This window comes from Anopheles coluzzii, chromosome 2 (assembly GCF_943734685.1).
Source record: "Anopheles coluzzii chromosome 2, AcolN3, whole genome shotgun sequence".
Taxonomy (NCBI): Eukaryota; Metazoa; Arthropoda; class Insecta; order Diptera; family Culicidae; genus Anopheles; species Anopheles coluzzii.
In genome coordinates, this window is record NC_064670.1 from 44,927,868 (window position 1) to 44,940,167 (window position 12,300).

At 42.6% G+C, this 12,300-nt stretch overlaps 7 protein-coding genes across 15 annotated transcripts in view; 1 reads left to right on the forward strand and 6 right to left on the reverse strand.

The window, feature by feature from the left end:
- LOC120949361 (histone H2B) overlaps window positions 1-12,300 on the reverse strand; it is a 202,183-nt gene that overhangs the window by 84,870 nt on the left and 105,013 nt on the right. Inside the window, exon 2 of one of the 3 annotated variants that reach the window (XM_040366623.2) lies at window positions 20-594. The exons of the other annotated variants lie outside the window; for them this stretch is intronic. The gene's annotated coding sequence lies outside the window, so the exon portion shown is untranslated. Of the gene's footprint in view, window positions 1-19; window positions 595-12,300 lie in introns of those variants that run through there. 3 annotated transcript variants of the gene reach the window in all.
- LOC125906890 (histone H2B) overlaps window positions 1-12,300 on the reverse strand; it is a 189,090-nt gene that overhangs the window by 84,870 nt on the left and 91,920 nt on the right. The window contains exon 2 of one of the 3 annotated variants that reach the window (XM_049607796.1): window positions 20-594. The exons of the other annotated variants lie outside the window; for them this stretch is intronic. The gene's annotated coding sequence lies outside the window, so the exon portion shown is untranslated. Of the gene's footprint in view, window positions 1-19; window positions 595-12,300 lie in introns of those variants that run through there. 3 annotated transcript variants of the gene reach the window in all.
- Window positions 1-12,300, reverse strand: part of LOC120949373 (histone H2B) — a 164,805-nt gene that overhangs the window by 84,870 nt on the left and 67,635 nt on the right. Inside the window, exon 2 of one of the 2 annotated variants that reach the window (XM_049607793.1) lies at window positions 20-594. The exons of the other annotated variant lie outside the window; for it this stretch is intronic. The gene's annotated coding sequence lies outside the window, so the exon portion shown is untranslated. Of the gene's footprint in view, window positions 1-19; window positions 595-12,300 lie in introns of those variants that run through there. 2 annotated transcript variants of the gene reach the window in all.
- Window positions 1-12,300, reverse strand: part of LOC120949375 (histone H2B) — a 99,171-nt gene that overhangs the window by 84,870 nt on the left and 2,001 nt on the right. The window contains exon 2 of one of the 4 annotated variants that reach the window (XM_049607790.1): window positions 505-594. The exons of 1 other annotated variant lie outside the window; for it this stretch is intronic. The gene's annotated coding sequence lies outside the window, so the exon portion shown is untranslated. Of the gene's footprint in view, window positions 1-19; window positions 595-12,300 lie in introns of those variants that run through there. 2 more of the 4 variants (XM_049607789.1, XM_049607788.1) reach the window with 2 other exon arrangements.
- On the reverse strand, window positions 690-1,245 carry LOC120949360 (histone H2B). Its single transcript, XM_049607818.1, has one exon. The coding sequence runs from the start codon at window positions 1,156-1,158 to the stop codon at window positions 784-786; it is 375 nt and encodes a 124-aa protein (XP_049463775.1). The 5' UTR covers window positions 1,159-1,245; the 3' UTR covers window positions 690-783.
- LOC120949398 (histone H2A) lies at window positions 1,321-2,014 on the forward strand. The gene has a single exon (XM_049607823.1). The coding sequence runs from the start codon at window positions 1,441-1,443 to the stop codon at window positions 1,807-1,809; it is 369 nt and encodes a 122-aa protein (XP_049463780.1). The 5' UTR covers window positions 1,321-1,440; the 3' UTR covers window positions 1,810-2,014.
- LOC125906908 (histone H4) lies at window positions 11,512-12,272 on the reverse strand. Its single transcript, XM_049607830.1, has one exon. It carries the CDS (start codon window positions 12,176-12,178, stop codon window positions 11,867-11,869), a length of 312 nt encoding a protein of 103 aa, XP_049463787.1. The 5' UTR covers window positions 12,179-12,272; the 3' UTR covers window positions 11,512-11,866.

Genomic DNA, 12,300 nt, shown 5'->3' on the forward strand with positions numbered 1-12,300 from the left:
TTAATAGGGCATCTGAGGATTTTGACTATATTGATCAATACTTTATTACCATCTATATAACCTATGACTATTATACCAACATCGCTGCTTACAACAAACTACGAACGAATAGTATGACTATATATTTTACAACAAATGTTCAACTCAAACAGATTAACTGATGCTTATACAAACGTGAATTAAAATGCTCAAGAAGACGACCCTTCAATACTTATTAGCAAGTTTAAAATCGAGCAAATCTATTACAACATTTGACTCACGACACATAAGCTGCTATTGGTTGCTTTGTCGATAAATTATTCTCGTATGCGCGAGGATAATTTAATTAAAAAAATGATTGTCATACAACGAGCGAAACGACTTCTATTCATAATTCATGATACACGAAACTCCATTTACAATTTCACCTCGCAAAACGCTTCCAACCAGTGCGGACTTTTTTTTAATATTTTTTTTTTAAACGTGCTAAGGTTCTATTTAACATTAATATTTACAATGAACAACGCAGAACTTTAATGTCAATCACAGCATCATTGTTTCCAATGATGTGGATGACATAGTTCGCAAACAAACTTAGGATATGGCTGCGTTTACCTGTACTAATGCCATTTAGTACAGGCAAACGCAACAAACTGAACAATAACGTTGACGAAGACGGACACCCTGAAATTAAAGCGCTAATTCGCTGGTGCAGATGAAACGAAGGATAATTCTTTGTTTGAATGCGGTTTGTGGTCCTGAAAAGGACCGATTTGAGAGAACGAAGCCAATCATTTCAGTGGCTTACTTCGAGCTGGTGTACTTTGTGACAGCCTTCGTTCCTTCGGAGACGGCGTGCTTGGCAAGCTCACCAGGCAGCAGCAGACGAACAGCGGTTTGGATTTCGCGGGACGTGATCGTCGAACGCTTGTTGTAGTGCGCCAAGCGGGATGCCTCAGCAGCAATGCGTTCGAAGATATCGTTGACGAAACTGTTCATGATGCTCATGGCCTTCGAAGAGATGCCAGTATCCGGGTGGACTTGCTTCAACACTTTGTAGATGTAAATAGCGTAGCTTTCCTTGCGGGTCTTGCGCTTCTTTTTCTTGTCGGACTTGGAAATATTTTTCTGGGCCTTGCCAGACTTCTTCGCAGCTTTTCCACTGGTTTTGGGTGCCATTTCGACGGAAAAATTCACTCAACACTGGGACACGATGTGTATGATTCAACGGGTGATTGCGTTCTAGAAAAATTCCGAGCTCTCCGATCGCTTATAACGGGCTGTGAGAGAGAATACGTATCGTGCAGCTCGAAAAATTCCAAACGAGTGTCGGGCAGCACGAATAAGTTGCTATATAAGCATCGGTCGGGTCAAAATTGTTCTATTATAAAAAGACCCTTCTCAAAGAGAACATCGTGTTGTTCGTGATCCCTTACAAACGTACCCCAATCAAATCTAACCATGTCTGGCCGTGGAAAGGGAGGAAAGGGAAAGGCAAAGTCCCGTTCCAACCGTGCCGGTCTTCAGTTCCCCGTTGGCCGTATTCATCGTCTCCTGCGCAAGGGTAACTATGCCGAGCGCGTCGGTGCCGGAGCACCCGTGTATCTGGCAGCCGTCATGGAATACTTGGCCGCTGAAGTGCTTGAGTTGGCCGGAAACGCTGCCCGTGACAACAAGAAGACGCGCATCATCCCGCGTCATCTGCAGCTGGCCATCCGCAACGACGAGGAGTTGAACAAGCTGCTGTCCGGAGTAACCATCGCTCAGGGTGGTGTGCTGCCCAACATTCAGGCCGTGCTGCTGCCCAAGAAGACCGAAAAGAAGGCTTAAACGGTGTGACAAAGCTTCCTTCATCTCAAACCCAAAACCGTCCTTTTCAGGGCGACAAATTACTTTGCCAAAGACATTTTATTCGATTTATGCTGTTATGGGAGAACCAGAAGGAAAAAAAAAATCCAGATATATCAAGAACCGTGCTTGAAACTGTGTACAAAATGTAAATGAAAAAATGTGCCGTCCTTTGGCACAAAACGCATCCCTTAATATTTTCAATTCTGTAACCTCTCACTACGAATTCTACAAAATGCAGCATATAATAAGCGATGCATAAGATTTTCCAGGTAGCTTGTTCAAGAGGGTTGGTTTTACCATATAAATGCAACCAGTGATACCTGCGTGTTGATCTTTTTCTGAAAACAGTAAAGGACACTTTTACCTGATTTATCGTTAACCACGGGAAAATGTTGAAAGGGTCGATTGTCGAAAAATGTTGTGCGTTTAGGTAGCCTTAGGTTCTCACAAAAGTTTGGCTTTCAATATATCGGGAAACGTTGACAATGGCTTTAAAAAAGTTGGACCAAAAATTAGGAAGGTTCAAATAAACAACCATACTTATTAATGTTTCCCTTCACCCTTCATCTTAATCACCAGTTACCCAGATTTGTGAAGCATTTTAAAGTGTTTCGTTGTTTGAAACAATAAAATGATTTGCAATGTAGGAATGCCTATAAAATACAAAGTATTGAAATGTCCTAACGCATATGCAACTCCACATTCAATAACGCCATCTAGTGGTGATCAAAGTCCCTGCAACCAGTAGTAACGCCATCTAAATAGTTGGTTAAAGTAAGGCTCAGTGATCTACGTTACATATGAGAAGCGTTACATGCCTTTTAAAATTCCCAAGCAGTATTTTTGAAAAGTTCATAAACACCCCAAAAGCTTTCAATTTTAGTAACATTTCCTATGATTAGAAAGTATAAAATATTAAAAATATTAATAAATTAATAATGTATATGAATGTAGGATAAAAGAGAAAAGAGTGCTTTATTCAATTCAAATTAACAAAATCGTCTTAGTTCTTCACGTGTTTCACTTCAATCTCCGTGTGAGACTGTCCGCATCCGCTGTCCGTTCACCGTTTCCCCGGTTAATCGAGTCACGCTGCTCTCATCCGAGCTGTCATCACGAACCACAGGGTGGTTCATTCGTCACCCATCCTACACGGCCCTTCCTGATGTTACATCCGGCCCGGATGTACCCATGGTTTCACGGCTGAGCAAGCCGTAGTCGTCTGCGATTTTCGTCCTGGATGGCTTGGATTCCATCTCTAGCCATTTTGCGTAGCTCGTCTCTGTCGTCTTGGAACGACTGTTGCAACTCTGCTTCAACCATGGCGCGCAACGTGTTACCGTAAGCATCTTTCATCTTGACTCCAACTAGCAATTCAAACGGACTGGTTCGGATTGCCCTCTGCCAGCTGCTGTTGATCGCCTTCTGCACCGCATTCACGTGTCGGTACCACTCTTCCGGTTTATCGATAGATAGCTTAGTCAAAACCGGAATAATGGTGCGATGTACTCGTTCCACTTGCCCGTTGCCTCTTGGAACACCTGTTACAATCATGTGTAGTTCGATGTCACGCTCTTCACAATAACTCGCGAACATTGACGATGTAAAAGCTGCTCCTTTGTCACTAATTATTCGTCGGGGATCGCCAAAAACACTTGCGATGACTTGTAACTTCTTCACTACTTCGTCACCCGCCGTTGATTTGGTAGGAAATAGCCACGTAAACTTACTGAACGCGTCGATCACCGTCAGGATGTAATTGTAAGATTTCTTCGTCGACGGTATAGGGCCGAGATGATCGATATGAAACGTATCGAGAGGTACCTCGCCCTTTGGAATAGGGTTTAATAATCCCTCCGCTTTACCCCTCTTTTTGTCACCTAGAATACACTTCACACAAGAACAAATACACCTCTCTATCTTCTCGTCAACACTTGGAATGTAATAGTCACTCGCTAAACGTTCCTTGGTTTTTCTGATTCCGAAATGTCCTTGATCGTGAGCATTCTTAATAACTTCTGCTTCCATCGAGATTGGCACGCACAATCTGGATGAAAAGACATCACCCTTATACAACACACCATCTTTTGCAAAATAGTCGTCGATTTCTTCACCACTGCACAACTTTGAAAGAATCTCTGCCAATTTTGGATCACGCTGCTGCTCTTTCCTCATACGCTCACAAATCGCTATAGACACTGACATTACACTGGCACGAGATAGAGCATCCACATGCTTCATTCTTTCGGCACTGCGATGTTCGACTTCAAATTCGAACTCTGCTAAGACCACCATCCAACGACTAACCCTTGCGTTCGGTATCTTCTTAGCCATGGATTGCTTGAAGGCAAAGCAATCGGTTACCACTTTAAACTTTTGTCCCAGTAAATAGCACCGGAATTTCTTTAAAGATTCTACCACCGCTAATGTTTCTAGCTCAAAAGAGTGATAGTTCTGTTCAGCTTGGTTGGTTAGTCTGCTGTAGTAATAACAAGGATGATACATCCCGTCATCTACCGCACGTTGCATGAGCACTCCAGCCAATGCCTCCTTACTTGCATCTGTATGGATTTCAGTGTCTGCACCACTTTGGTAAATACGCAATACCGGATAATTCACTAACACTGATTTTATCTCTTCGAACGCAGCAATTTCCCGTATACCAAAATCAAACTGATTTTCCTTTTTTAACGTCATCGTTAAAGGACGAGCTATCTTCGCAAATCCCGGTATGAACTTACGAAAATAACTTGCAAGACCTATGAATCGCTGCAACTGCTTTGTGGTTTTAGGTTGGGGATACCGCTTCACTTTTTCAATCTGCTGCTCTGCTGGTTCGATTCGACCGTCATACACAACATACCCCAGATATTCCACGCGCCTTTGCAAAAACACACACTTCTTCCAATTGAATCTTAAACCTGCTTTCTCGGCCATCTCAAACACACGCTTCAAAGATGCAATACCATCTTGCTCACTCTTAGCTGGGATTATAATGTCATCCACAAACGTTATGATAACTCCTTCCTTTATGAGCTCTCGTAATGCAGAATTAATAAATCTGCAAAATGCATTTCCACTGGTGCACAAACCGAATGGAGCCCGACAAAACTCATATTGCCCTTGGTGAGTAACAAAAGCTGTAAACTTCCGACTATCTTCGTCTATTGTAACGTGAAAATAAGAATTTTCAAGATCCAACGTTGTGAAAACTCGAGATTCCGCCAATTGCTCTATTTGATCTTCTATGTTAGGGATTGGATATTTATCCCTAATCATCTTCTTGTTCAGCTCCCTGTAATCGATGCAAACTCTGTACGTACCATTCTTTTTAGGAACCACAACCACAGCACTTGCGTATGGACTGTACGATGATCTTACGACACCTTTGTCTAGCCATTCCTGTACCTGATCTTTAACCACACGCCTTTCTAATGGAGCAAGCCTACGAGGATTTTCACGAACTACACTTTCATCTTGTAACTTGATTACTAAGGTCTCGACCGATTGTGGGTTTTCGTTGGGATTATAACACTTTATCATGCACTCTATTTGTTCGCGATATTCTGAAGGAACCGTTAACTCTCCCACATCCGCGGCTTTTATATTGTAAATCCATCGTTCGTCGTTTTCTACCAATTCCAACTTCCTCCACTTTCAAACCATCGTTCGTTATCGTATACTTCGTCGTTTGCAAAAAGTCCATACCTAACAACACTTTTGAGTTCATAGAATTCACTGACACTATAAAAACATCGACCGATCGCTTCAATTCGTCAATTTCCATACTTATCTTTGTTTTGCCGTGTGGTGTGTTGCAATTTCCACCGAAACCACGGAGTCAAAAACCTGTTTTAACTGGCACCATTTCACTAAACGGCAACTCATCGAAAAAATCTTTCCGTAATAACGACACTTCACTGCCAGGATCGACAAAAGCCACACAATCCATATTGTTCACTTTGATGCGCTTTGTGATCAGTCCATTTCGTTTTAATTCGGACACATCGTTCTGTTCCGCTGTTTTCACTGTAAGAACATTCGTGATGTCACCATTGTTTTGCCTTGGCATGTTCGACGAATGTCGCGCTTTGTTCGGACATTCCTTCGCGCGGTGTCCGTATTCATTGCAAACAAAACACTTGGGTCCACGTTGTTTGTTTGCGCATGTACGTGTTTCATGTCCGAGATCACCACAATTGTAGCAACGTCGTTTTGAGTTTTCTTCTACTTTTTCCACCACGCGTCGCACTTGTTCTTTCTTCTTTTCTGTTGGCTCATCTTTCTTTTGCGCACGTTCCCAGAACAGTAGCTTCGATTTCAAATCTTTTATTGTCACAGCTTCGTATAAACTTGCTCGACTTCGAGTGTCCATTGTAACACCATCGACGATATATTCCACTAAACTGACTTCATCTAAATCGATGCCTTGCGCAATGCGTTGCATTGCATAGATAAATTCCAACACGGATTCATCTTTCTTCTTCTTACGCGTTGCCAGCTTACGGTGTACGTCATTCGCACGAACTACCGTACCGAACTCTTCCAGTAAAGCTGCACGCAACGCGGTATACGAATTGGTTTCGCGTTTGATCATCACAAAACTTTTCGCCACACCAACTAACTTTTTGCGCATCATTACCAGCATCTGATCTTGCGTCCAACGTGCCATCTTTGAAATATCTTCAAATTCGTTTAGCCACACACTAAAGTCTTGGGATAGATCATTCCCGTACGTTTCTAAACCGTCTTCAACATCACGAAACGAATACGGCGTGCGCACCAAATCCGAGTGTTCTGGCAAGACCGCTTCATCGTTTGTACTGCTACGCATTTCTGCGTCTGCAAAATTGTCCGTATTCATGGTTTCATCCATTATTTCCACGTTTCCTTCTTCGACTAGTCGCCTGCCCAACTCTTCTTTTGTACCCGAGGTAGCTAGTTTTCTAGCGGCGCACCTCCTAACTAAACCCGGACGAGTTAAATCGTTTAGCAACACGAGGATCTGCGCTTCGTTGTCCATTATGCGAATTTCACGAGAATTCAGCAGTTATCGACAGTTCCTAACGCCTTCACCAACACACGCGCGTGCCCCACACGCAGTATATACGTCTACCTCTTTCCACTAGTGACGCACACTTTCACACACACTCAACTCTTTCTCGTTGATTGCGTTCTCTAAACGCACGTTTTACACGCACAATGCGATGCTTTTCGTCTTTAATCATCACACTAACACAAAAGTCACACTTCTGTTGTCCTTTGTGCAACTCGCGTCGTTTTTTGCGTATCGGCGTACCTCTTACACGCACTGTACTCAACTTTATCCTCTTTAACACACACAGGCAGACGACTTACACGCACTGCGCTTCTTTCCCTCTCTAACACACACGAGCGCACGTTGCACACGGGCTGCGTAATGCTTTGTACGTCTTAGCACATACAGGCGCACATCTTACACGCACTGTACTTAACTTCATCCTCTTTAACACACACAGGCGCACGTCTTACACGCGCTGTGTAATGCTTTGTACGTCTTAACACATACAGGCGCACGTCTTACACGCACTGTATACTTTTCTGTACGTCTTCACATACAGGCGCACATCTTCTACGCACTGTACACTTCTTTGCGCGTCTTCACATACAGGCGCACGTCTTTTACGCACTGTACATTTCACGCAATATGTCTTCTTTTCTAATATCCCGGTTGAGCCCCCATGTAGGATAAAAGAGAAAAGAGTGCTTTATTCAATTCAAATTAACAAAATCGTCTTAGTTCTTCACGTGTGTTTCACTTCAATCTCCGTGTGCGACTGTCCGCATCCGCTGTCCGTTCACCGTTTCCCCGGTTAATCGAGTCACGCTGCTCTCATCCGAGCTGTCATCACGAACCACAGGGTGGTTCATTCGTCACCTATCCTACATGAAATATAATTATTACCTATTCAATCTATGTTTCCGCCTATTGTGAATAAACTTTACTGTAGGTGCGAGGGCTCTTTTTTAAATTGAGGTTAATGAAGGTAGTAAATATTTGTATGTATTTCATTATCCTGCTTTATCAATAGTTGGGAAAATAAATAAATAATCATTTTTAAAAGTAACCATTTTTTATGTGTAAGATTGTTGTTGGAAACTGTTGTAAGGTTTCCAACGGACTGTCAGCTGAGGCGATGTTTTGTATGTGCGCAAGCAGATAAAAAGGGAGAAAAATCGCGCAAACTGGTTCATTGCGGTCAAAAATACATACGAACGAAGATACGAAGGAAATAAAGGAAAAAACTATTTTTTTGGCGCACCTTAAGTGCTAGCCTAAAGAATTTACTTTGTTTTCTATTTTAGTTAGAGCGGCAGTTTCTAACATTCCAAAAAATTAGTTAGAACATATCGACGCTAATCACGACAAAATCGCGAATGGTAAAAATACCGTGAATCATTAACTGCCGATAGTGTTAAATAGAGAGTTGCTAGGAAGGAAAGGAATCACGAGGTTGTGTAGTGAAGCAGAATATCGATTTGGTGCAGCATTTCCACGGATTTGAACGGGAGTCTTACGGCTCGTTTATAACGCGTGGAGGTGTGGAGGGATCTTCGCTTGAGGCGGGCACGAGCAGGTGGATCACAAGCCGTGATGCAATACCAATAATGCAGGTGCGGGACCATTTCGCGACTGATTCGAACTATAGATCCAGGGCTGCAATAGTAACTACTGGCAACGAAGGTGAGACCTTTTGGCAACGAGACATACTAAATCGCTACTATCGGGAATTTATGCTTCGATTTTCGCAAGCGGAAACGCTGCGTTTGCAAGAGGCTGAGAAAAAGCGCAAGATCCACGAAATGCAACAACAAAGACGACAACGAATCAAAGTACTAGAGCGTGAATGGTGTTATCTCAACGATTGTGAGAGGCTTGAGCTCCAAAAGGATGAAGAACGGTGCCGGGCAACAAATCGTTCGGGCGCACCAAGTTTTAATCAACCGGGATACGAGCATATGCACAATTCGCAATTCGTTGAGAGGTATGATGATGAAAGGCCCGGAGACACTTCTTGGGGTCAACCCGCAATCCCACCGTGTATTGACCTCGACCGCGATGATGACGCAAAATGGAAGCACAGCGATGACATCACAACTACACACACAATCTCCGAGAAACGTCACTATCGCGCGACGATACACAATATACACAAATCTGAATCGTTCACTAACACCAACAACGCGATAACGCACACGAACACTGCTTTGGAGGATACGTTTATCGAAGCTCATCACCGACTCTGGCTGCGTCCTGATGGGTTGAAAGATGTTCCAATTGGCGTTGGGACCGCTATTGAAAGGCAAAAGCTGATCGTGAAACCTGAAGCTGAAAAACCATCGGAGTCAGGTGTCCACTCTGAACCCTGCTTAGCAAGCTCGCTCGATAAAGACATACAACGGCTAAGATTGAAATCGCGTCATGAAAAGCTGCGATTATGGAAGCGACGTTTGAAAGAGGAGACTACTTCGGGCGGGGGATCGAACTGTGTCCCACGTTCGACAGCGAAGGACAATTCTATCACGCAATCCAAAGGGATTGTCCCTTTCGTGATGGTTCTTGGTGTTATACTTTTCCGGCGGCAGTTTCATGGGACAACAACAGTGGTGTGGTGGTACGTACGGCTGAAACAAACACTCTTTTTAATTTCAGTTGTAATGGACAATAAACGATCGATGGGATACTTATATCAAATCACCGGAGCATTCCATGGACCAAACTAGTGCTGGGTTCAGTCGATAAAAAGCTGCGCGAGCATCCGTGCGTAGACCGCGTGTGAGGAAGGGAGGTGTGAGGTAGGCAGCGCACGGTATCCCGTATAGCAATAGTATCAAGATACACAGCGTGAACTTTAGGATGCGAGTGCTATCGGTTATACAGATACGTGCGAGACGAAACAATACGCACGTGTAATATGCGGCCGGGTTATTTTGCGTAGAAACAATAGTAAGGACGACAGGAGCCAAATCAAGTTGCAAGCCACCCCTTTGTTTAACAAAGCGGCTTAGATAGAAAAGCACGATTAACCAGCGGAAGATAAACAAACATCAACTGACAGTCGAGCTAGGAGTGAGAGACAGTTAACGTGATCTAGATCACTTGTTAGAAAGAGAGCTAACTGTATCACACTCGGGGGGACAATTTTGGAAACTGTTGTAAGGTTTCCAACGGACTGTCAGCTGAGGCGATGTTTTGTATGTGCGCAAGCAGATAAAAAGGGAGAAAAATCGCGGAAACTGGTTCATTGCGGTCAAAAATACATACGAACGAAGATACGAAGGAAATAAAGGAAAAAACTAATTTTTTGGCACACCTTAAGTGCTAGCCTAAAGAGTTTACTTTGTTTTCTATTTTAGTTAGACCGGCAGTTTCTAAGCATTGTTATAATTATAATACGTGAAGTTGTTACAGCTGTTAAAGCTGATTGCTGTTAAAAATGATAGCCTAATAGTAATAATATAATTTATTTATACTCATGAATTATCAATGAGTGCTATCTTTGCAATTACTGTTCTTTTTTATGTTTGTTCAAAAATTGTTGCTTTTCTAATTATCATGTAAAAAAAAAACGATATTAAGACATGATAATCTATTAATTTGCTCATCCACGGCGATTAAAACAGGTGTTCAAAAATGTTGCTTGGGTTTGTGGTAAACAGGCGTTACGCGTAACGCTAGCGTAACGTAGAGGGCTGAGCCTTACTTTTACCTCAATTTGCTTATCCACGACGATTAAACCAGGCGTTCAAAAATGCTGCTTGGGTTTGCGCTAGACAGATGTTACTCGTAACGCTAGCGTAATGTAGAGGGCTGAGCGTTACTTTTCCCAAATAATTCATTATGCGATCTATGAGGTCCCAGGGTGTTTGTCCTGGATAGTAACTGGGAAACATTTTAATGATAACGGAAGCTGGGGAACAATTACCAAATGTACAAACCAAAATGTAAGCATCGCTAGCGGAGCATCGCTAAGTCAGTATACCAAATGAAGTCAGTATCCCAAGAAAATATATAGCATTCAGTTAACAGCATAGATTTTGGAGGTGGAGTTAATTTCTTCATGTTCATAGCACCCTGATAGCAAATCTTGCAGAAAGTATTTGGTGGGTATGAGTTAAATCGAATTAAACAGTTTTGAAGAGTTAAGCAATCGGTTTGATCTGATACTGGTAGGAACATTTTCATATCATCTGCATAAAACAATTTTTCGCAATCTGGTATAACGTAAATAACGTCATTTATACATTTTTAAATAGCATAGGGCCGAGAAACGTGGATCCCCGGACGTGTTGGTGAATGGTGCAGATAGAGAGAAGGAAATATTCACTGTAATATGCCTATCACTTCAATAACAGGAGAGCCAATGAACTAGCGCCCCATTTACTCCATAGCTTGATAGTTTTGAAATAAGCATTGAGTGATTTACGGATTCAAAGGCAACATTGACGCTGTTGGCTGTTATAATAAATTCATAAACTTTATGTAAACGGTGTAGTTTTTTTCATCCGATTTCCTTCTTTTGATGAGTTATCCCAAGTATACATGAACGATGCGCATGTATTAGTCAGATTAGAGCTGATGCAAAAAACGGTATGATCCACGCGGCGATTATTGCTTCAAAAGGATGAGAGGTTTCTCTAAAAAAAATATTTTTATAAGAAAATTTAGATAAAAAAATGCAAGAGAGAAAAATGATTCATTTTAACCAACGCTTCAATCGTTGCTTTTGCGAACGCTTCAAACGCATACGTATAAGATAAAAAATCACACTCACAAAACGCCATCTCATGTAAATGCACTGAATATACAGCAGTGTGAGTGCTTGTTATGCGAGTAAAATGTTATACGCACACCATTCGAAGCCATCATAGACATTTTTTCTCTCAAATAAAACATTTTAATGTTGCGAAAGACACAGCTCTTGAGTAATGTATTGTGGTCCTGAAAAGGACCGTTTGATTTGAGACTCCACATGGAAGTTTTATAGAGATAAATTTAACCTCCAAAACCGTACAGAGTGCGGCCCTGACGCTTCAGAGCATACACCACATCCATAGCGGTGACGGTCTTACGCTTGGCGTGTTCAGTGTAAGTGACCGCATCACGAATCACATTCTCCAGAAATACTTTCAGGACGCCACGGGTTTCCTCGTAGATGAGGCCGGAGATACGTTTCACTCCTCCGCGCCGAGCCAAACGGCGGATGGCGGGCTTGGTAATGCCCTGGATGTTATCCCGCAGCACTTTTCGGTGACGCTTGGCTCCTCCTTTACCCAGACCTTTTCCTCCCTTTCCTCTTCCAGTCATGATGAGCACAGGATTGTACGTTCACGATGTTCACACTTCAAATTGACGAACACGAATGAGCGTTTTCGAGCTCTACGTCCCTATTTATACTTTTTCATCCACGCATTCCCTCTTGCTCTTAA

Bases quoted from the DNA above. Each gene is read 5' to 3' on its own strand.
- LOC120949360 (XM_049607818.1), bottom strand. From the start codon at position 1,158: ATGGCACCCAAAACCAGTGGAAAAGCTGCGAAGAAGTCTGGCAAGGCC.
- LOC120949398 (XM_049607823.1), top strand. From the start codon at position 1,441: ATGTCTGGCCGTGGAAAGGGAGGAAAGGGAAAGGCAAAGTCCCGTTCC.
- LOC125906908 (XM_049607830.1), bottom strand. From the start codon at position 12,178: ATGACTGGAAGAGGAAAGGGAGGAAAAGGTCTGGGTAAAGGAGGAGCC.